Genomic DNA, 24,673 nt, shown 5'->3' on the forward strand with positions numbered 1-24,673 from the left:
CCCTCTCTCTCCTTCCCCCTCTCTCTCTCTCTCTCCTTCCCCCTCTCTCTCCTTCCCCCTCTCTCTCCTTCCCCCTCTCTCTCCTTCCCCCTCTCTCTCTCCTTCCCCCCTCTCTCTCTCTCTCTCCTTCCCCCTCTCTCTCTCCTTCCCCCTCTCTCTCTCCTTCCCCCTCTCTCTCTCCCTCTCTCCTTCCCCCTCTCTCTCTCTCTCTCTCCTTCCCCCCTCTCTCTCTCTCTCCTTCCCCCTCTCTCTCTCTCCTTCCCCCTCTCTCTCTCTCTCCTTCCCCCTCTCTCTCTCTCTCCTTCCCCCTCTCTTTCTCTCTCTCCTTCCCCCTCTCTCTCTCTCTCTCCTTCCCCCTCTCTCTTTCCCTCTCTCTCTCTCTTTCCCTCTCTCCAATTCCAATTCCAATTCCAATTAAAATGCTTTATTGGCATGAAAGTTTACAGAGAACCATATTGCCAAAGCTTACATAGCAAAAAGGTACAGTTTTCCAACATTCTGTAGGTGTCAATCGATTTGACATTTGTTGGGTACATACAATATTACTTTTAAACAATATTAATTTTAAACAGTCTTTGTACTTCATTTGGTACGTTCAATATTAATTTTAAACAGTCTTAATTTTAAACAGTCCTCAGGTTGTGACATGTTGTTACATATTTGGCCCCAAGGTATGGTCTGTCTCCTTCTCCTAGGACTAATCTCAATTTTGACAGATCATCCAATTCCTTGAAATCTGGGGTTGTTTGGCTTAGCTTGTTGAATAATATGTTTCTTGATGTGTTGAATTTTTCGCATTTTAGGAGGAAATGCATTTCTGTTTCAACCTCGCCAGCCAGACATTGATCGCATATTCTATTCTCTCTAGGCTGCCAGGATTTCTTGTATCTGCCTTTTTCAATTTCCAGTTGGTGGTCGCTTAGTCTGTACCTGGTGAGGGTCTGTCTCTGTTTTGTGTCTCTGATGGTCGTGAGGTAGTCTGCCAGTTTATATTCTCTTTTTAGGGCCCGGTAACATTCTAATCTGCTTTGGCTTTCGGTTATTTTGTTCCAATCTCTCTCTCCTTCCCACACAGACAGACAGACAGACAAACTCATTTATATATATAAAAATTATTTCTACTTTTTTCATAACAACATGCCCTCAAAAAACCCTCGGCACCGCCAGGCACTCCAGCTAGTTCAGGATAAAGCAGCCCACTTGATTGGCACTCCATCCACCACCTTCAACATTCACTCCTTCCACCACCGGCGCACTGTGGCTGCAGTGTGTACCATCTACAAGATGCACTGCAGCAACTCGCCAAAACTCCTTCAACAGCACCTTCCAAACCCGCGACCTCTACCACTTAGAAGGACAAGGGCAGCAGACGCATGGGAACATCACCACCTACAAGTTCCCCTCCAAGCCACACACCATCCTGACTTGGACCTGTATCACCGTTCCTTCACTGTCACTGGGCCAAAATCCTGGAACTCCCTCCCTAACAGCATTGTGGGTGTACCTACACCATATGGACTGCAGCGGTTCAAGGCGGCGGCTCACCACCATCTTCTCAAGGGCAATTAGGGATGGGCACTAAATGCAGGCCTAGCCAGCGACGCCCACATTCCATCAATGAATTTAAAAAAAATTCCCTCTATGGCAAGTATATCCTTTCTTAGGTAAGGAGGCCAAAACTGCACACAATACTCCCGGTGTGGTCTCACCAAGGCCCTGTACAACTGTAGTAAGACATCCTTGCTCCTGTACTCAAATCCTCTTGCAATGAAGGCCAACATACCATTTGCCTTCCTAACTGCTTGCTGCACCTGCATGTTTGCTTTCAGTGACTGGTGTTCAAGGACACCCAGGTCCCTCTGTACATCAACATTTCCCAATCTATCATAACCCCAGCTTCTCCAGTCTCTCCACATAGCTGAAGTCCCACATCCCTGGTACCGGCCCTCCTGCCACTGGAAACAGTTTCTCCTTAGAGAGAAAGTGTCACAGGAAATAAGCAATGTAGTGTCCGTGTGTAGATAAAGACACTGAAGACAGGGGTTGGTTTATAGGTATTTACTAAGCAAGTCTGGGGGGGGGGTTCTAAAGGATATACACAATACACAGGCTTATATAGCCCAAGTGGCAATTACCGGCATTACACACACCTGGGGCTCTTAAAGGCACATACACCACAATTCCTCCCCTTCCAGCTAACTAGTACATCATATTTTAAGTAATTATTAATTACATGTTATATGCAAAATAATATACATTGCTGTATTAATTAATTATAAGTTAGTCTCTCAGGAGGCTTCCTGACTCGGTCCGGATAACGCCTCGGGGGTGTAGTAGTTTCTGGTGGTGTAGTAGGTTCTTCTGGTAAGGCTGATTCGGCTTGAAGGCCAGTGTCGGGTTCATCGGGTTCCAGTATCACCGGATCGGAGGTAGATATGGGTATCTCTACTTCATCGTTAGATGTATAGCGTGGTGGTGTAGGTTGTCCCTTTTCGGATGACTTGATGATTTGGTCAGCATGGCGCCTTATTATGCTTTCTCCGATGTCCACGGTATACATCAGTGGTCCTAGTCGTGTGCAGATAGTTCCAGGCTGCCATTTCTCGGTACGGTAGTCCCGGGCCAAAACCGGTTGGCCTATCTGGAAGGCCCTAGTTGGCCTTTCATTCATGCCCTGAAACTGCCGGTTCTCCACGTCCCTTCGGATGTTGGGCTTGACCAAATCCAGCCGGCATCTTAGGTTTCTATTGTAGAACACCATGGCGGGAGTTTGGTTTGTAACCATATGTGTTGCATTCCTATATGCAAATAAGAAGTTATCCACCTTGTGCTGAAGTTTTATGTCTTCATTACCCATGGCCTTTATGGCCTTCTTAAAGGTCTGGACAAACCTTTCAGCCAATCCATTGGTGGCGGGATGGTATGGGGCGGACGTGTAGTGCTTTACCCCATTGTTCTTTAAGAACTTTCTGAATTCTTCGGACACAAATTGCGGTCCATTATCAGAACATATCTGTTCCGGCAGCCCATTCCTGGCAAATATGGTCCTTAATACTGTGATGGTTTTTTCCGTGGTGGTGGAGGACATCTTTATTACCTCCGGCCACTTGGAGTGTGCATCAACTGCGATTAAGAACATTGAGTCCATAAATGGACCAGCAAAGTCGATGTGCACCCTTTGCCAAGGAGATGAGGGCCACTCCCATGGATGTAGAGGGGCCTGTGGCGGAGCATTTTGGACCTTCTGGCATCCTAGGCAGCTCTTGGTCATGTCTTCGATGTCTCCATCGATACCTGGCCACCATACAAACGCCCTAGCTAGGTTCTTCATTTCCACTCCACCCAGATGCCCCTCGTGAAGCTCCTTCAGCACTTTATCCTGGAGTTTGGGTGGAATCACCACTCTGGATCCACACATCAAGGTTCCTCGGCACACTGACAGCTGTTCTCTTCTTTGCGAGAATGCTGGCAACAGTGGTTCGCCATGTGCTGGCCATCCCTTCACTGTTAAATCGTAGACCCGTGAGAGAGTAGGGTCATTTCTTGTCTCCCTTTCAATGGCAGAATTTGTCACCAGTAGACATTCCACTGTGGTAGAGTGGAATATCTCTACTGGGTCTACTGTAGGTGCCTCTTCTATCGTTGGTAACGGCAGGCGCGATAAACCGTCAGCATTCCCATGCTGTTTTGACCCTTTGTATTCAATGTTGTATTGGTGTGCCCCTAGAAAAAGGGACCACCTCTGTAGTCTTTGTGCCGTCATAATGGGGACACCTTTCTTAGGGTTGAATATGGAGATGAGGGGTTGATGGTCAGTCAGCAAGGTAAATTTTTGTCCGTGTAGGTAATGGTTGAATTTCTTCACTCCCCATACCAGGCTGAGTGCTTCCCTGTCTATCTGGGAATAGTTACACTCAGCTGAGTTCAATGAGCGTGACGCAAAAGCTATCGGCCGTTCTGAGCCATCAGGGAATCTATGGGACAATACTGCTCCTATGCCGTAAGGGGATGCATCGCACGCCAGTCTGATTGGTAGTGATGGGTTGTAATGAGCCAAAACTTTCTCGGATGTGATTAAGTCTTTACATTTATGGAAGGCACGTTTACAGTCTTCGTTCCATTTCCAAATCACTCCTGTGTGTAGAAGATCATTAAGAGGGTGTAGAATAGTTGATAAGTTCGGTAAAAATTTATGATAGTAATTTATTAATCCCAGGAATGACCTCAATTGTGAAACATTTTCAGGTGCTGGGGCTTTTATAACTGCTTCAATTTTTTCAGGTGACTTATGCAACCCTTCCTTATTAATTATGTGGCCACAATATGATATCTGATTTTGGAAAAATTCGCACTTGGGGCGATTTGCTCGTAGGCCCCGTTCTTTCAGCCTAGTGAGCACCTGCTCCAAATTGGCAAGGTGCTCGTTGTCATTTTCTCCTGTTATAAGGATGTCGTCTAGGTAACACTGACTCCCCGGAATCCCTTGCAGGACTTGCTCCATAGCTCTTTGCCAGATAGCTGGAGCTGATGCTACTCCAAAAACCAGTCGATTGTACTGGTACAGGCCTTTGTGTGTGTTTATTGTGAGATACTTTTTAGAGGTCTCCTCAACCTCCATCTGTAGATATGCCTGTGCCAAGTCAATTTTTGTGAAACGTTTTCCTCCGGATAGTGAGGCGAAAATATCTTCTATCCTCGGAAGAGGATACTGTACCGTGTGAAGGACCGGGTTTACAGTCACCTTAAAGTCCCCACAGATGCGAATTTTTCTCTGTTCCTCAGAGTTATTTTTCAATGCTTTTTTCATGACTGGAACGATGGGTGTTGCCCATTCGCTCCAATCTATTTTGGATAATACGCCTGCCTTTTCCAAATTCTCCAGCTCTGCCTCGACTGCCGGACGTATTGCGTATGGCACCGGTCTTGCCTTAAAAATTTTTGGAATTGCTGCATCTTCAACTTTTATTGAGGCGGTGATGCCTTTCAAGGTTCCTAGTTTCTCTTGAAACACTTCTTTGGCGTTGGCCAAGATGTCTTTTAATCGTTCAGGTATGATGTCATCCTTGTTTTTTTCCTTACTGGTCACCGTCAGTGCCTGAATGGAGTGCCAGTCTAAACGTATCTTCCTTATCCATTCACGTCCCAACAACGGTGGACCGCCATCTTGTAGAATGTATAAATACAACTTTTGTATTTCTTTGCCGTTGTATACCACAGGCACCTTTATTTTTCCTTTGGGGTATACTTTCTGCCCCGTATATGTTTTTAAGATAATGGATGTGTCTTTTAGAGGTATATGCGAAAATAGCCCCTCGTAATCTCGTCGATTTATTACAGTTAGAGCTGATCCTGTATCTAGCTCCATTTTAACTGGGGACCCTGCTATTATGAGGGTAACCCAAATGGTCTGGTAATCTTCATTGGCAATGGGGACCCTGCTATTATGAGGGTAACCCAAATGGTCTGGTAATCTTCATTGGCAATTACATTATGTAATTTGAGAGAGCTTAGTCCCTTGTTCCCGGAGTCGCTATCGCTCTTCTGGTCTTTGGAGCTACTGTCCGTTAGCATTTGTACCTTTCTGTGCTTTTCCTTATTGATTCTTTTCCCGTTAGTGGATTTTTTATTTTCAGATCGGCATACACGTGGAATGTGTCCTATCTTTCCGCATCGCCTGCATGCTTTTTCTTTGAACCAGCAATCCCTCTGGTCATGGTTGGATCTGCCGCAGCGATAACATCTCTTGAAACCCAGTGTCATTTCATGGGTGCCGAAGTCCTGTGGCCTTTGCTGTATCTTTGCCGCTCCTATTGCACTGAAAGCCTTGTCCAGTGTTAAATCTTTTCCAGAAGATACCTTTTTTTGTGTTTCTACACTTAGGGGATCGCAGATGAATTTGTCTTGCAGAGAATCTGCCTCGAATTGGCAGTGTAGGGTATCAACAATCTCCTCAAAATTCTTGTGCATCGGTTTGGCTGGAGTGATTAAGTTGCGTAACAGCTTGTATGTTTCTGCGCCCATTAGATCCAGAAGCACTGAAGCTTTTTTTTTCATCTTCTATTCCATTTGCGGTGCAAAACACCTCCACTCTTTCTACATATGTGGTCCAATTCTCTATCTTGTTATCAAAAACATCAATATTGCCAAAGTTAGGCTCTGTTTCGTTATCAAAAACATCCATACTGCCAGACTTAGGCATTTCAAAAAAAAGATATGGCGCTTCCCGCGCTTTTTTTTTCCTCTGTAGCAACGATATGGCGCTTCCTGCGCTTTCCCGCCGCTGCTACCGATAACAACGCTGTTTTACTGTTGTTTCCGTTTATTCACTGTTGGAGACTCGTTCCCGACGGAGGTCTAAACGCTGACCTGCTTGCCGCGCCGGCCGTCTCTCGAGTGCACCCTCCCAGTCCGTTATTGCTTGCCTCCGATTTCACTGCCTGTCTCAGCTGTAGAGCCCGACGGTGGAGCCCCAGCCTGACGCCCAGGAAGGATTAGCGCAGTACCTGCCACCAGCTTGGACAGCTGGTGAAACCACAGTTTCTATAACTTCCTTGAGTCTTCTGGACGCTGGAGGAATCGATGTCCTTGAGGTGCTGCCAAATTGCAGGTAAGTCCGTTTCCACTTCGTCGCCACTGTAGTGTCCGTGTGTAGATAAAGACACTGAAGACAGGAGTTGGTTCATAGGTATTTACTAAGCAAGTCTGGGGGGGGGGGGTTCTAAAGGATATACACAATACACAGGCTTATATAGCCCAAGTGGCAATTACCGGCATTACACACACATGGGGCTCTTAAAGGCACATACACCACAATTGCTCTTAAAGGCACATACACCACAATTGCTCTTAAAGGCACATACACCACAAGCAAGACTCTGAATATACTGGCGAGAGCAGTAAGTTGCTGGTCGTGTTGCCCACAGTCAGTTGATGAATCAGTTGTTTTATTAAAAGATGAGGGCCTAGAAATTGTGTATAGCCCTGCTTGGGGCGTTAGAATTGGCGCAGTGCAAAGTTTATAGCCAGACGCAACTTATCGCCACCTGGCGCGATATTGGGTTGCATCGCCCCTAAAGGTGATTGAGGCGCGAATTCACGCATTACACGGGACTCCTAAGCTGCTAAACTTCCGGCGCAGCCCAATATCGGAGCGGACGGGCGCAGCGCAGGTGCTCTCAATTACTGATGACCAGGAGACTTCCAGGCGCAGGCCAGCTCCTAAAGGGGAGGGTCAGTCAGCTTCAGCATCCACACTCTGCGCCTTGCAGGCCTCAGAATCGGCGCAGGCCCTTCTCTGGCGCTAAAAACTTGGACCAGATGGAGAAGGTGATACAGAGAGCAGAGCGCTTCATCAATGAGGCTCTGGAGCAATTGGTGGCCGCAGTGGTGCGCCGGCGAGATGTTCTCGACCCAGACAATGGCAGGAGGCTGAATCATAAGGACTACCGACGAGCTTGGAGGGATGTATGCCAGAGGGTCAACTCCAGCAGCATGGTGACCAGGAGCCCTGTCCAATGCAGAAAGAAATTCAACGACCTCACTCGGGTCGTGAGGGTGGGTGTTGTTTCTGCAAACTTCAGCATCCCTTCATTTGCACCTGACTTTATGGCTACAGGGTGGGCTGTGCCCCATTGGCCATCTGCCAGCAAGCACCCATGGCCCTTTCTGGGCACACAAATGCACATTTGACTCAAGGCGTCATGTAAGGGCTCTTGCACCATGGGGGGCATGAGATGATCACTCAGGGCATCATGTAACATAACTTCCCCTCCTTTCCCCTGCAGTCCAAGCTGGCGAAGATTCGCAAAGACCAGCTTCGAACCGGTGGAGGACCTCTACAAGTGGTCACTCTCACGGATCTCGAGGAGAGAGTCCACCAGATTCTTGGAGGATGTCCGAGTGGTCCTGTAGCCACTGCAGCTGCTGACCCCATTGTCGACAGCGATGGTAAGGTTCTCACCTTTTACAACTGTCTCCTTCCACTTGTTCCCCCCACCAGCATGCTTTCTCACTGTGGAGCCATGTCATAGCCTTGCTGCAATCTGGCATCCCTTGCTGCCAAGCTGTCCTTTTGCTAAAGCCACTCTTCCACCTCCCTGCTTTCAGATGCTGCATCACCAGCTCGGGAGCCGGGCCCTCAAGCTGCCAGTGCCAGTGCCTCCAAAGGCTCAATGAGAAAAGTGCTGTCCAGCAGAAGGTCAGCAACTCTCTCCAGCAACGATCAGAATAGCCATCCCAAATGGCTGCAGCTTTTATACTAGTGCTGTCCCCTTTAAATAGCGCCCCCCGAGTCTGAGAAGGGCCTGGGAACGCTCCATCCAACTGTCACTAATAGCGCCAGACGGAAAGGTTGTGGGCGCCACCGAATATCCGGTCCGGGGCGCCAAAAAGGCGTTGCACACTGAAATGATGTCATGATCTGCCTGCACTCGCGGGTGCGCACAAAGAGTTAGCGCCGGCGCTAAAAGGATACTCAATATGGGAGGTGGCGCTATATTCACTGCGCCCGCCCGAAGATTGGGTAACGCCCCAATTCTCGGGCTCTTTAGGCACTAATCGCTGGCGCTACCAACCGAATTTCTAGGCCGAGATGTTGATGGAGTTGGAAGAGAGACTTCAGAAACTCGCCAGAGACAGCAACTACACTGTGACAACATGCCCAACTCAACCAGGACCCAGCTCATTGAGTGGGGATCCTGGTCGGTACTCACTGTCGGTGGAATTCTCTACACTTCCCCACTTTTACCACCGCCTGTCCTGTCTTCCGTACTTACTTTTCCGATAAGCTATCCAAGATGTCACACCGACAGCTATTATTCCCACCGCCAAGGCTTCCCACACGTGAGCCGACCAGGCCGAGATTCCAGCGGGAAATAATCGCCCTGCAAAACATCAAGACCGACAGGAATCTGACACTGTTCAACTGATAATAGGTGCTACATGCGATTGAGGGGAGTGGAAGAGTGTGTGTGTGTGTGTGTGTGTGTGTGTGTGTGTTGTGTGTGTTTGTGTGTGTGTTTGTGTGTGTGTTTGTGTGTGTTCCAGTTTGGCTGTGGTGCCATTCAAGGTGGAATAGCCTCACTGTCCAGGCCCGCACGCTCACAATGTCCAGTTCGGGTGTCAGCCGTGGTTCAGTCGGTAGCACTCTTGCCTCTGAGTCAGAAGGTTCGAGCCCAACTCCAGAGACTTGAGCATATAATCTAGGCTGACACTCCCAGTGCTGCACTGTCGGAGGTGCCATCATTCAGATGTGCCATTAAACCGAGGCCCCGTCAGCCCTCTCAAGTGGATGTAATAGATCCCATGCCACTATTTTGAAGAACAGCAGGGGAGTTATCCCCGGTGTCCTGGCTAATATTTATCCCTCAATCAACATAACAAAACAACAGATTATCTGGGTCATTATCACATTGTTGATTGTGGGAGCATGCTCTGCGCAAATTGGCTGCAGCATCTCCTACATTACAACAGTGACTACACTTCAAAAGTACTTCATTGGCTGTAAAGCGCTTTGGGATGTTCGGAGGCTGTGAAAGGCGCTATATAAATGCAAAATAACAACAGAAAACACTGGAAAAACTCAGCATCCGTGGAGAGAGAAACAGAGTTAACGTTTCAGGTCGAAGACCTTTCGTCAGAACTGGAAAAAAGCAGGAAATGGAAAGCAAGTTTAGGGGCTGGGAAAGGGGGGAGGGGATGAAAGAACAAAAGGGAAGGTCAGTGATAGGATAGAAAGCAGGAGAGATTAAGAGACATTGAGAGACATTAAGAGATATTCAAGGCAAGGGGAGGTGGAAATGGGGCAGGTTAAGGAACAAAGGATGGCTCTAGATGTGGTGTGAATTGCGCTGGCAGAATGAAGGACAGCTGCCTTGTGGGAGGGACGAAGAAAAAAAGGCCAAACAAAAAGTGTGGATTAAAAAAGGAGAAAATATATATATGTGATAGGGGCCGAGGTTTATGATCTGAAATTGCTGAACTCTATGTTGAGTCCAGAAGGCTGTAAAGTTCCTAATCGGAAGATGAGGTGCTGCTCCTCGAGCTTACACTGAGCTTCCATGGAACAATGCAAGAGGCCGAGGACGGCGAGGTCTGAGTGGGAAGGGAGCGGAGAATTAAAGTGAATATAAATGCAAGTCTTTCTTTTTCTCAGTTGAGTGACATATTGAATAAGAACATAAGAAATAGGGGTAGGAGTAGACCATACGGCCCCTCGAGCCTGCTCTGCCATTCAATAAGATCATGGCTGATCATCGACCTCAACTCCACATTCCCGCCCGATCCCCATATCCCCTGTTTCCCTTAGAGTCCAAAAATCTAGCGATCTCTTTCTTGAATATACACAAAGACTGAGCAGTCACAGCCCTCTGAGTGAAGAAATTTCTCCTCATCTCAGTGTTAAATGGCTTACCCCTTATCTTTAGACTGTGACCCCTGGTTCTGGACTCCCCGACCATCGGGAACATCCTTCCTGCATCTAGTCTGTCTAGTCCTGTTAGAATTTTATAGGTTTCGATGAGATCCCCTCTCAATCTTCTAAACTCCAGTGAGTATAAGCCCAATCGACCCAATCTCTCCTCATACGTCACTCCTGCCATCCCAGGTATAAGCCTGGTGAATCTTCGCTGCACTCCCTCAATGGCAAGAACGTCCTTCCTCAGATAAGGCGACCAAAACTGCACAATACTCCAGATGTGGTCTCACCAAGGCCCTGTACAACTGCAGCAAGAAATCCTTGTTCCTGTACTCGAACCTTCTCGCTACGAAGGCCAACATACTATTTGCCTTCTTAACCGCCTGCTGCACCTGCATGCTTACTTTCAGCGACTGGTGCACAAGGACACCCAGGTCTCGTTGCACTTCCCCTTCTCCCAATCTATTGCTGTTCAGATAATAATCTGCCTTCCTGTTTTTGCCACCAAAGTGGATAACCTCGCATTTATCCAAATACTGCATCTGCCATGCTTCTGCCCAATCACCCAACCTGTCCAAATCATCCTGGAGTTTCTCGGCATCCTCCTCACAGCACACACGCCCACCCAGCTTTGTGTCGTCTGCAAACTTGGAGATATTACATCTAGTTCCCTCATCTAGATCATTAATATATATTGTGAATAGCTGGGGTCCTAGGACCGATTCCTGCGGTACCCCACTAGTCACTGCCTGCCACTCGGAAAAAGAGCCATTTATTCCAACTCTTCGCTTCCTGTCTGCCAGCCAGTTCTCTATTCAAGTCAGTACCTTGCCCCCAATCCCATGTGCCTTAATTTTGCACGCTAATCTCTTATGCAGGACCTTATCGAAAGCCTTCTGAAAGTCCAAATACACCACATCCACTGGTTCTCCCTTATCTATTTTACCAGTTACATCCTCAAAAAATTCCAGTAGATTATTCAAGCATGATTTACGTTTTGTAAATCCATGTTGACTTTGTCCGATCCTGTCACTGTTTTCCAAGTGCTCTGCTATTACATCTTTTATAATGGACTCTAGCATTTTCCCCACTACCGATGTCAGGCTTACCGGTCTATAATTCCCCGCTTTTTCTCTACCACCTTTTTTGAATAGTGGTAGGAGGTGGAAAGAGTAGTGGGTGAGAGACACACAATTGAGGGAGAGTGAGAGTTCAAAGTGAAGAAGAAAAGAGACCAAGGGAGTGCAGCGAAGATTCACCAGGCTGACACCTGGGATGGCAGGAATGACGTATGAGGAGAGATTGGGTCGATTGGGCTTATACGCGCTGGAGTTTAGAAGAATGAGAGGGGATCTCATTGAAACTTAGAAAATTCTAACAGGACTAGACAGACTAGATGCAGGAAGGATGTTCCCGATGGTCGGGGAGTCCAGAACCAGGGGTCACAGTCTAAGGATAAGGGGTAAGCAATTTAGGACAGAGATGAGGAGGAATTTCTTCACCCAGAGAGTGGTGAACCTGTGGAATTCTCTACCACAGAAGGCAGTAGAGGCCAATTCATTAAATATATTCAAGAAGGAGTTGGATATATTTCTTAAGGCTAAAGGGATCAAGGGATATGGGGAGAAGGCAGGGACAGGGTACTGAATTTGAATGATCAGCCATGATCTCATTGAATGGCGGAGCAGGCTCGAGGGGCCAAATGCCCTACTCCTGCTCCTATCTTCTATGTTTACTCTCACTATTCTCTTCACTTCCCACTCTTCCCTTCAGCAGCACGGTGGCATAGTGGTTAGCACTGTTGCCTCACAGCGCCAGGGACCCGGGTTCGAATCCGGCCTCGGGTGACTGTCTGTGTGGAGTTTGCACATTCTCCCCGTGTTTGCGTGGGTTTCCTCCGGGTGCTCCGGGTTCCTCCCACAGTCCAAAGATGTGTGGGTTAGGTTGATTGGCTATGATAAATTGACCCTTAGTGTTAGGGGGATTAAATACGGTGGGATATGTGTTGGTGTAGGGGTTACAGGAATCGGGTGGGATATGTGTCGGTGCAGGCTCGATGGGCCGAAATGGCCTCTATCTGCACTGTGGGGTTTCTGTGATTCTGTGAATTGCTTCTCTGCCACCCCCTCGCCTCCCTCTGATCCCCTCCTCACCTCTGTTTGATCCCCTCACCTCTCTCTAATCGCGTCTTCGTTCCGTGCAGCGAGCTGCACTTGTCCCGGGTTGCAGCGAGCTGCACTTGTCCCGGGTTGCACCGGGCAGCGAGTTGCACTTGTCCCGGGTTGTACTGTGCAGTGAGTTGTACCGGGCAGAGCTGTGCTGATTTCCTGTAATTGACGAAGTGGCCCAGGGCTGGCTGGAGTTCGTCAGTTGCTCGCTCCCGCACTCACTGTCAGCCCCCAGGGGGGCTGCTGTCAGTTTTGTTCAAGAGCAGACCATATATTGCCCCTCTACCCCGGAACACTTTGTGGTGGACGGAATACACTGGTGCACTTACGGGCAGATTCAGTCGAGAAACCCACAGCGTTCATGGTGAGGAAGATCTCCGGGACTTGTTGAGCCAGGCTGGACTCTAATGGCAAACTTCCTGATCTGTGCAATCGCCCACACTAAGCCAATCACAATAAAACACCTCCAAACGTAACGAGTTACCAGGGAGTAAGTTGCAAGATGGAATTCAGAAAGAGTTTTATCCCTTGTCACCTCTGGGTCCTTTATCCACTCGGAGTGGGTTTAAATCTCTCTTGTGTACCCCCACAACCGTCCTGAGATTAGTTCTTACAAATGCAGCAAGCAGTCCCCATACCAAAAAAACAGAAATTGCTGCAAATACAGAGTGGGCCAGGCAGCCTCTGTGGAAAGAGAGAGAGAAACAGAGTTAACGTTTCAGGTCGCTGACCTTTCCTCTGAACCCCTGGCTATACAACTGCTTGTTTTAAATAATTATAGCGAAGGATAAATACGTGGGGTAGAGTTTCCACATTGGGCCCAAAATGCGCTTGAACTTGTGCTGGTCAGGTGACCCGCTCATTTCACATTCCAGCCTAATCCCACTTTCCAGCACTTGGTCCACAACCCTGTAGGTTACGGCATTTCAAGTGCATATCTGCAGTAACCAAATTAATATTATACTTTAGTTTATGTTAGAATATATGTATAATGTAGCACCAATATACAGGGTGGAGGTATCAAATTAATTCGTACCCTGAGTTAAACGGTATATAGGTCTGGACATTGTATTTATCTAGCTAAGCTCTAAAAACAGGATTAATTGACTGAGAGGCCCGTAGGAAGATTGGGGAGGATGTCTGTTCAGCTAGGTGAGGCTGCACATATACAAGATAACATACATAAGAATTTGTTTGTTTGTAAACCCACAACAGGGTTCCATTACATCAAAGTCTGGTGGGACTAATCAGAATGTGCTTGCTTTGCAGAAGTAACATGAGACAAGGTCAGAATCTGTGCTTTGCAGAGATTGAACGAGGACTGTTATCTTAAGAAAGCCTGTTAACGAACAAACCACCTGGCCAGAGACAAAGGACGGTTGTAAAGCAATAGATTAAGATGAGGCCGCAGTCGCAGAAGGCCACGGGACCAACTGATAACAGAACTGTGATTTGTATGCGGCTGGAAGGATGAAATGTCATGGTTTATAATTGCCATTCAGAATTATACTGATAAGCTTTGCACCCGCCCCTAGGGCAGGGGTTTGATTTTTGTATAATTGTGAATGTTGCTAGGATATCGGTGGAGTCGGATCTGAGAGGGATCCCAGAAGGTTCTCCCCAGGCCTGTAAATAAAGACCATTTTTGAACCTCCAATCGAAGTCAGTCATCCATACATAGCTGAGCGTCGACTTTGTATATCACTTAGTCTGCTCCGCGGGGGAAAGGGTTAAGTGTCGACTTGGCATATCACCAGGTCCACTTTCCGGATACATCAATATCCAAGTACTTTTTAAATGTGATGATGGTTTCTGCCTCTCCCACCCTTTCAGGCAGTGAGTTCCAGACCCCCACCACCCTCTGGGTGAAGAAATTTCCCCTCAAATCCCCTCTAAACCTCTGAGCAATTACTTTAAATCTATGCCCCCTGGTTGTTGAAAAGTGTCCAGTCCTCCATCTGTGAGTAACCTGATTTAAAATCACTGAAAATGACTTCAAAAAACTATACTGAACCATTTAATAGTTTCATTGGTGTACACAACAACAACTAGTATTTATACAGCACCTTTAACGTAGTATCTGCGCTCCTCTAAATCTGCCCTCTTGAGCACCCCTGATTATAATCGCTCAACCATTGGTGGCCTTGCCTTCTGTTGCTGAGGCCCTAAGCTCTGGAATTCCCTGCCTAAACCTCTCCGCCTCTCTTTCCTCCTTTAAGACACTCCTTAAAACCTACCTCTTTGGCCAAGCTTTTGGTCATCTGCCCTAATTTATCCTTATGTGGATCGGTGTCAAATTTTTTGTCTTATAATACTCCTGTGCAGCACCTTGGGACGTTTTACTACATTAAAGGCGCTATACAAATACAAGTTGTTGTTGTTGTAGTAGTAAAACGTCCCAAGTCGCTTCACAGGAGCGATTATCAAACAAAATTTGACACCGAGCTACATAAGGATAAATTAGGGCAGGTGACCAAATGCTTGGTCAAAGAGATAGGTTTTAAGGAGCGTCTTAAAGGAGGAAAGAGAGGTGGAGAGTTTTAAAAGAAAAGAAAGACTTGCATTTCTATAGCGCCTTTCACCACCACTGGACATCTCAGCACTTTACAGCCAATGAAGTATTTTTGGACTGTAGTCACTGTTGTAATGTGGGAAACGCGGCAGCCAATCTGCGCACAGCAAGCTCCCACAAACAGCAATGTGATAATGACCCAGATAATCTGTTTTTGTTATGTTGGTTGAGGGATAAATATTGGCCCCAGGACAAACTCCCCTGCTCTTCTTCGAAATAGTGCCGTGGGATCTTTTACGTCCACCTGAGAGGGCAGACTGGGCCTTGGTTTAACGTTTCATCCAAAAGACGCACCTCCGACAGTGCAGCACTCCCTCAGCACTGCACTGGGAGTGTCAGCCTAGATTTATGTGCACAAGTCCCTGGACTGGGACTTGAACCAACAACCTTCTGACTCAGAGGCGAGTGAGCCACAGCTGACACTCGACTGCCCATGTCCTAACTCGCACCAAGTCCCGATCACCCATCACCCCTGTGCTCGCTGGCCTACATTAGCTCCCAGTTAAGCAACGCCTCGATTTCAAAATTCTCATCCTTGTTTTCAAATCTTTCCATGGCCTCGCCCTTCCCTATCTCTGTAATCTCCTCCAGCCCCACAAACCCCTCGAGATATCTGCACTCCTCTAATTCTGCCCTCTTGAGCCTCCCTGATTATAATCGCTCAACCTTTGGTGGCCGTGCCTTCTGTTGCCTCGGCTCTAAGCTCTGGAATTCCCTGCCTAAACCTCTCCGCCTCTCTACCTCTCTTTCCTCCTTTAAGACACTCCTTAAAACCTACCTCTTTGACCAAGCTTTTGATCATCTGCCCTAATTTACCCTTTTGTGGCTCGCTGTCAAATTTTTTGTCTTAAAATACTCCTGTGCGGTGCCTTGGGATGTTTTACTACGTTAAAGGCGCTATGTAATTACAAGTTGTTGTTGATTATAATCAGGGAAGCTCAAGAGGGATGGAATTGGAGGAGCACAGATATTGGGGGGGTGTGGGGGGGGGTGGGGGGGGGGCCGGAGGACGTTACAGAGATAGGGAGAGGGGCGAGGCCCTGGAGAGATTTGAAACACTGGTCAGTTTTTTAGTAAATTAACTATTTAAAAAAAATATAAAATACTTTTAAAACAAGCCAACTAGTGCCTGTGCGCCTAAGAAAATGAGCACAATTTGAAGAGCCTTCCCGAGCCAGCACAATCGGCGGATTCAGGCAATTTTGACGGGGGTGGGGGGGGTTTGCCAGTTTTTGTAGGCAAGGCCTGCTTCAGGCAAATTAAATCTTGAACCAGCACTTAAGATTGTGGAAAACATGAAGGTTAAGTGCTTTTAACTCACTCATATTTAAAATTCCCCAATCTTATTGCACTGGTTCTGCCGATTCTGCGCTGATGTAACTAAAGGAAACAAGCGAAAACCCGACCCCAGTAAATACGTCTGTTAATAAAACACATCTGCACACATAGAAACACAGAAGATAGGAGCAGGAGTAGGCCATTCGGCCCCTCGAGCCTGCTCTGCCATTCAATGAGATCATGGCTGATCATCCAAATTCAGTACCCGGTCCCTGCTTTCTCCCCATACCCCTTGATCCCGTTAGCCTTGAGAAATATATCCAAATCCTTCTTGAATATATTTAATGAATTGGCCTCTACTGCCTTCTGTGGTAGAGAATTCCACAGGTTCACCACTCTCTGGGTGAAGAAATTCCTCCTCATTTCTGTCCTAAATGGCTTACCCCTTATCTTTAGACTGTGACCCCTGCTTCTGGACTCCCCGACCATCGGGAACATCCTTCCAGCATCTAGTCTGTCTAGTCCTGTTAGAATTTTCTAAGTTTCAATGAGATCCCCTCTCATTCTTCTAAACTCCAGCGAGTACAAGCCTAATCGATCCAATCTCTCCTCATACGTCATTCCTGCCATCCCAGGTATCAGCCTGGTGAATCTTCGCTGAACTCCTTCCATGGCATGAACATCCTTCCTCAGATAAGGCGAACAAAACTGCACACAATACTCAAGATGTGGTCACACCAAGGCCCTGTACAACTGCAGCAAGACATCCTTGTTCATGTACTCAAACCCTCTCGCTACGAAGGCCAACATACCATTTGCCTTCTTAACCGCCTGCTGCACCTGCATGCTTACCTTCAGTGACTGGTGCACAAGGACACCCAGGTCTCGTTGCACTTCCCCTTCTCCCAATCTATTGCCATTCAGATAATAATCTGCCTTCCTGTTTTTGCTACCAAAGTGATAACCTCACATTTATCCACGTTATATTGCATCTGCCATGCTTCTGCCCAATCACCCAACCTGTCCAAATCATACTGGAGTTTCTCGGCATCCTCCTCACAGCACACACGCCCACCCAGCTTTGTGTCGTCTGCAAATTTGGAGATATTGCATCTAGTGCCCTTGTCTAGATCATTAATATATATTGTGAATAGCTGGGGTCCAAGGACTGATCCCTGCGGTACCCCACTAGTCACTGCCTGCCACTCGGAAAAAGAGCCGTTTATTCCAACTCTTTGCTTTCTGTCTGCCAACCAGTTCTCTATCCAAATCAGTACCTTGCCCCCAATCCCATGTGCCTTAACTTTACACGCTAATCTCTTATGCGGGACCTTATCGAAAGCCTTCTGAAAGTCCAAATACACCACATCCACTGGTTCTCCCTTATCTATTTTACCAGTTACATCCTCAAAAAATTCCAGTAGATTATTCAAGCACGATTTACCCTTTGTAAATCCATGTTGACTTTGTCCGATCCTGTCACTGTTTTCCAAGTGCTCTGCTATTATAACTTTTATAATGGACTCTAGCACTTTCCCCACTACCGATGTCAGGCTTACCGGTCTGTAATTCTCCGTTTTCTCTCTACCACCTTTTTGAATAGTGGGGTAACATTAGCTACCCTCCAATCCATGGGTACTGTTCCAGATTCCATCGAATGTTGGAAAATGATCAGCAGTGCATCTACTATTTCTAGGGCCTCTTCCTTAAGTACCCTAGGATGTAGATTATCAGGCCCTGGGGATTTATCGGCCTTCAATCCCATCAATTTCCTTAACACCGTTTCCCTACAAATACTGATTTCTTTCAGTTCCACCCTTTCATCAGACCCTATGTTCCCCGACATCTCTGGGAGGTTATTTGTGTCCTCCTTTGTGAAGACAGAACCAAAATATATATTTAATTGGTCAGCCATTTCTCTGTTCCCCATTATAAATTCCCCTGAGTCTGACTGCAAGGGACCTACGCTTGACTTCACCAATCTTTTTCTCTTCACATATCTATAAAAGCTTTTACAGTCAGTTTTTATGTTCCCTGCAAGCTTACTCTCATATTCTATTTTCCCTTTCTTAATTAATCCCTTTGTCCTCCTTTGTTGAATCCTAAAGTGCTCCCAATCCCCAAGTTTACTGCTTTTTCTGGCCAATTTATATGTCCTCTCCTTGGATCTTATGCTATCCCTAATTTCCCTTGTTAGCCACGGTTGAGTCACCTTTTTTGTTTTATTTTTATGCCAAACTGGGATGAACAAATTCTGTAGTTCAACCATGTGGTCTTTGAATGTTTGCCATTGCCTATCCACCGTCAACCCTTTGAGTGACATTACCCAATCAATCCTACCCAACGCGCACCTCAGACCATCGTAGTTTCCTTTATTTAAATTCAGGACCTTAGTCTCTGAGTCAACAACTTCATTCACCATCTTAATGAAGAATTCTATCATATTATGATCGCTCCGACCCAAGGGGCCTCGTACAACAAGATTGCTAATTAATCCTTTCTCGTTACATAATACCCAGCCTAAGATGGCCTGATCTCTGGTTGGTTCCTCGACATATTGGTCCAGGAAACCATCCTGTAAACACTCCACAGTATTGTTACTAATTTGGTTAGCCCAATTTATATGTAGATTAAAGTCACCCATGATGACTGCTGTGCCCTTATTGCACGTTTCTCTAATTTCCCTTTTAATGCCATCCCCAACCTCCGCATTACTGTTTGGAGGTCCATATACCACTCCCATATACCACACATTTCCTGTCAACTTTTTCCATTACAAATTCTTACATCCACAGTTATAAGCATGTCGCACTTGTAATTACACCCGCCCCACATTGGAGGCGCTGCAGCAACACCGTTGGAATAAGAGTGTACTCTTTTGATGCATACTTAAAACAAATAAACTGTAACTAATATAACTTTAAATAAAACTTAACAAATTAAATTAAAATTTGGTTCCCGGTGGTGGTAATGCACTCCAGTCCCCGTGGCGCCCACTGGTCGCGGAAGGCCTCAAGCGTGCCGGTGGACACTGCGTGCTCCATCTTCAGGGCCACCCGGGCGCGAACATGGCCGCGGAAGAGAGGCAGAATAAGAGTGTAATTACAAGGTGACAACACTTTCGCCTGATTGGATCAAACATCATTTCATTAAATAGCAGCAAATCACTAGTGGAGATCCCACCAATGAACAGATGGCATGTTTTTTTTAAATTTATTTGTTTATGGGATGTGGGTGTCGCTGGCAAGGCCAGCATTTATTGCCCATCCCTAATTGCCCTTGAGAAGATGGTGGTGAGCTGCCTTCTTGAACCGCTGCAGTCCGTGTGGTGAAGGTGCTGCCTTTGTCATAGCAGTTTGGTACAACTGACTGGCTTGCTAGGCCGTTTCAGAGGGCAGTTACAAGTCAACCACATTGCTATGGGTCTGGAGCCACATATAGGCCAGACCAGGTAAGGACGGCAGATTTCTTTCCCTAAAGGACATTAGTGAACCAGATGGGTTTTTACAACAATCCGATAGTTTCATGGTCACCATTACCAATACTAGCTTTTCATTCCAGATACATTTAATTAACTGAATTTAAATCCCCCAGCTTCCGTGGGTGGGATTTGAACTCATAGTCTCACAGATTATTAGTCTAGGTCTCTGGATTACTAGTTCAAGTAACACAACCACTATGCCACCAATAGAAGTTGCTCGAGAGCACTAAAGGCGACTAACACAGATGCCTTTAAAAGGAAGTGAGAGAAGTACATGAGGGAGAAAGGAATAGAAGGATATGCCGACAGGGTGAGATGAGGCAGGGTGGGGGGCAATGTTCCCTTTAAGCTGGGCAGCACTCCAGGGATCCCGCTCAGCAGGCTTTTCAACGTAAAAACTGCGCGTGCGTTGCTGTTTGTGGGAGCTTGCTGTGCGCAATTTGGCTGCCTCATTTCCTACATTACAAGTGACCACACTTCAAAAAAGTACTTAAAGGGGCTACGTGGCGCCCCCAAAAAATTAGAGGGAACATTGGTGGGAGAAGGTAGGGTGGGTGGAGGAGGAGGCTGATGTGGAGCATAAACACCGGCACAGGCCAGTTGGGCCGAATGGCCTGTTTCTGTGCTGTAACTTCTGTATAATTTGAACAGCGGGGTATCTGTCACTCTGTGTGATCATTCTTGGGTGGGATCATTTCTAGATGCTGTGTTACTCTAATGGATCCTTTCAGAGATTAATGTCTGATATCGACAGTGCTGTACTTGTGTTTTTTCATAGAATGAATCAGCACAGAAGGAGGCCATTTGGCCCATTGTGCCTGTGCTGGCTCTTTGGTAGAGCTATCCAATTAATCCTGCTCTCCTGCTCTGTCCCCGTAGCCCTGTGAATTTTTTCCCTTCAGGTATTTATCCAATTCCCTTTTGGAAGTTACTATTGATTCTGCTTCCACCGCCCTTTCAGGCAGCGCATTCCAGGTCACAACAACTCGCTGCGTAAAATAGTGTTTCCTCATGTCGCCTCTGGTTCTTTTGCCAATCACCTTAAATCTCTGTCCTCTGGTTACCGACCCTTCTACCACTGGAAGCAGTTTCTCCTTTTCTATTTTCATTTGTACTTTGACACCAACATTTACCATCTGCTTTTGCCTTGCACCATCATCCCTTTTGTTTTTTAATCACTCCTGCCCCCCACCCTATCACAGACCTTCCCTTTTATTCTTTCCTCCCCGCCCCCTTTCCCTGCCCCTGAATTTGCTTAAAAATCTGTTACATCGCTAACTTTTTCCAGTTCTGACGAAAGGTCACCGACCTGAAAGGTTAACTCTGGTTCTCTCTCCACAGATGCTGCCTGAGCTGCTGAATATTTCCAGCATTTTCTGTTTTTATTGAAGGTATAGTCCTAGGGCACTATTTCGAAGAAGAGCAGGGGAGTCATCCCCGGTGTCCTGGCCAATATTTATCTCCTCAACCAACATCACTAAAACAGATTATCTGGTCATTTATCTCATTGCTGCTTGTGGGAGCTTGCTGTGCGTAAATTGGCTGCCATGTTTCCTACATTACAACAGTGACTACACTTCAAAAAAGTACTTCATTGGCTGCAAAGCGCTTTGGGATGTCCTGAGGTCGTGAAAGGTGCTATATCAATGCTTTATTCCCCCCTTTCTTTTACTATTTCTATATTAACTGCCTATAGAATCATAGCATGGTTACAGCATGGAAGGCGGCCATTTGGCCCATTGAGCCCATGCCGGCTCTCTGCAAGAGCGCTTCAGCGAGTCCCACTCCCCCGCCCTTTCCCAGTAGCCCTGCAAATTTCTTTCCTTCAGGTACTTATCGAACTCCCTTTTGAAAGCCATGATTCAGTCTACCTCCAGCACCCTTTCAGGCAGTGCATTCCAGATCATAACCACTCGCTGCATAAAAAAGGTTTTGTTTATGTCGCCTTTGGTTCTTTTGCCAATCACCTTAAATCTGTGTCCTCTGGTTCTCGACCCTTCTGCCAATGGGAACAGTTTCTCTCTATCTACTCTGTGCAGACCCCACAAGTGGAAACATTCTCTCTGTGTCCATTCTATCAAAACCTTTCATGATTTTAAAGACCAGGTCACCCCCTCAGCCTTCATAGAAATATAGAAACATAGAAAAATAGGAGCAGGAGTCGGCCATTCGGCCCTTTGAACCTGCTCCGCCATTCAATATGATCGTGGCTGATCCTCTATCTCAATACCATATTCCCGCTTTCTCCCCATACCCCTTGATGCTGTTCGTGTCTAGAAATCTATCGATCTCCTTCTTCAATATATTCAGTGACTTGGCCTCCACAGCCTTCTGTGGTAGAGAATTCCACAGGTTCACCACCCTCTGAGTGAAGAAATTTCTCCTCATCTCAGTCCTACCCCGTATTGTGAGACTGTGACCCCTGGTTCTAGACCCCCCAGCCAGAGGAAACATCCTCCCTGTATCCAGTCTGTCTAGCCCTGTCAGAATTTTATACGTTTCAATGAGATCCCCTCTCATTCTTCTAAACTCTAGTCAATACAGGCCTAGTCGACCCAATCTTTTCACTTTTCAAGAGAAAAAAAGAGACATCAGCCTGTTCACCCTTTCCTGGTAGGTGTAACTCTGGCCTCATAGGCGGAGTAAGGTATGGGTGATCGAAGTTGCACTTTGGCTGACGTTGGAGGCGGGGCTACGAGTAAACTTGCTGAACATTGGCAAAACTATTTGGAAGCGGGGCTAGAACCGAAAGCAGTTGTGAAATGGCTTGAGGGTTGTGAGATCGAATTAACCTGGAATATTCTCTCCTCCCTCGGGTTACACAGGCAGATATATTTATATAGATATATTTGAGCGCTTTCGGGTTTGGCGTGGGGAGGAGGAGGTGAAAGTGAAAGTGAAGTGGAGGAGATGGCGAGCAGCGAGCGGACTGTGAGTCTGAACGAGGATTTGCTCTGCTCCATCTGCATCGAGCTCCTGCGCGATGCGACCACCCTGGACTGCGGGCACAGTTTCTGCCGCTCCTGCATCACCCGCTTCTGGGACAGCCAGCAGCCCCAAGTCACCTGCCCCGACTGCCGGGCCGTCTTCCCCGACGGCAGGAGGATGAAGGCGGTCCACGCTCTCCGGAGTGCCGTGGACAAAGTGCGGGAGGGCCAGAGCCAGAATCCGAGTCCGGCCGGCCGGGAGGACCAGTGCCCGCTGCACGGCCACCGCTTCTGCGAAAGTGACCTGGACCCGATCTGCAGCCAGTGTGGAGAGGCCGCCGCCCTTCACAAGGTGGGAGGTCACGTCTGTCTGTGTTTAACGTGTGTGTAGGTTTATAGTCTGTGTTTGTGTGGGTTTATATTCTGTATATGTGTGTGTATCTGATACAGTGTATGTGTACATATTCTGTACAAATGCGTGTGTATGATACAATGTACAATATTTCCTCAACCAACATAAGCGGGAGCTGCAGACATTGAGACATCAGAGAGGGAGGAAGTTACCTGAACCCTTTGTTCCAGGTGTATTAGATTAAATACTTTAGAATTGACAAGTGGTCAGGGACAGGACGGTGTGACTGTCAGTGAGGCAGGTACGGGGATCCAGGAGGTAGTATAGATTCGAGGTTCTTGCAACCCTTGAGGACGAGCAAACTGACCACAGCACGTGGTACAGGAAGCCAAGTGGGGGTGTAAAAAGGAAGGTTGTTGTCGTAGGCGACAGTATAGTTAAGGGGATAGACACTGTTTTCTGCAGCCAGGAGCGTGAGTCCCGAAGACTGTGTTGCCTACCTGGTGTTAGGGTAAAGGACATCTCCTCTGGGCTGGAGAAGAACTTGGAGGGGGAGGATCCAGTTGTCGTGGTCCACGTAGGTACCAACGACATAGTTAGGACAAAGAAAGAGGTTCTGCTGAGAGAGTTTGAGCAGTTAGGGACTAAATTAAAAAGCAGAACCACAAGGGTCATAATCTCTGGATTATTACAGGAGCCACGAGCAAATTGGTATAGGGTCAATAGGATCAGGGAGGTGAATGTGTGGCTCAAAGATTGGTCTGGGAGAAGTGGGTTTCAATTCGTGGGGCACTGGCACCAGTACTGGGGAAAGATAGAGCTGTTCCGTTGGGACGGACTACACCTGAACCATGCTGGGACCAGAGTTCTAGCGAATCGAATAACTAGGGAGGTAGATAGGGCTTTAAACTAAATAGGGTGGAGGATCCCGGTGGAGAGAAATCTAGAATGCTGAAGAGTAAAGACAAGGAAGCAGTGCAGGAAAGTGATTAGGGTAACGATAACCAGATTGTGTCCGGAAGGGACAGAGCGTACAAACAAAGGAGTGCACTAACAAATAGGGTCCGGGTAAAAAAAAAAATGGTAATAAGACAAATAGGGCCATAGTACAAAAAAATGTTAAGATGTCTAAAAATGTTAAAAAGACAAATCTAAAGGCATTGTATCTGAATACACAACGCATTCATAATAAGATAGATGAATAAACAGCGCAAATAGATGTAAACGGATACGATATAATTGTGATTACGGAAACATGGCTGCAGGTTGACCAAGGCTGGGAGCTGAATATCCAAGGATATTCGATATTTAGGAAGGACAGGCAAAAAGAAAAAGGAGGTGGGGTGGTCTTGTTAGTAAAGTATGAAATAAGAGCAATAGTGAGAAAGGATATTGGCTCAGAAGCACCAAGGGGCAGAAAACATTGGTGGGAGTTGTCTATAGGCCTCCAAACAGTAGTGGTAATGTAGGGGACGGCATCA

The 24,673-nt window shown here is 46.9% G+C and overlaps 2 protein-coding genes across 3 annotated transcripts in view; one reads left to right on the top strand and one right to left on the bottom strand.

Moving 5' to 3' along the window:
• LOC147095697 (butyrophilin subfamily 1 member A1-like) overlaps positions 1 to 13,115 on the bottom strand; it is a 50,438-nt gene extending 37,323 nt beyond the window's left edge. Inside the window, exons 1-2 of the mRNA XM_085974743.1 lie at positions 12,912 to 13,115; positions 8,775 to 8,882 (exon numbers count right to left, since the gene is read on the bottom strand). Coding sequence (XP_085830869.1) covers positions 8,775 to 8,882; positions 12,912 to 12,945 — 142 coding nt within the window. The 5' untranslated portion in view covers positions 12,946 to 13,115. The remainder of the gene's footprint in view (positions 1 to 8,774; positions 8,883 to 12,911) is intronic.
• A 9,491-nt stretch (positions 13,116 to 22,606) lies between these two features.
• LOC147095698 (E3 ubiquitin-protein ligase TRIM69-like) overlaps positions 22,607 to 24,673 on the top strand; it is a 107,654-nt gene continuing 105,587 nt past the window's right edge. The window contains exon 1 of one of the 2 annotated variants that reach the window (XM_085974746.1): positions 22,607 to 23,192. In XM_085974746.1, coding sequence (XP_085830872.1) covers positions 22,824 to 23,192 — 369 coding nt within the window. In that variant the 5' untranslated portion in view covers positions 22,607 to 22,823. The remainder of the gene's footprint in view (positions 23,193 to 24,673) is intronic. The other variant, XM_085974747.1, reaches the window with a different exon arrangement.

Source organism: Somniosus microcephalus, unplaced genomic scaffold, assembly GCF_052327205.1.
Source record: "Somniosus microcephalus isolate GS21.2 unplaced genomic scaffold, FLI_Smic_1.0 unresolved_chr1, whole genome shotgun sequence".
Taxonomy (NCBI): domain Eukaryota; kingdom Metazoa; phylum Chordata; class Chondrichthyes; order Squaliformes; family Somniosidae; genus Somniosus; species Somniosus microcephalus.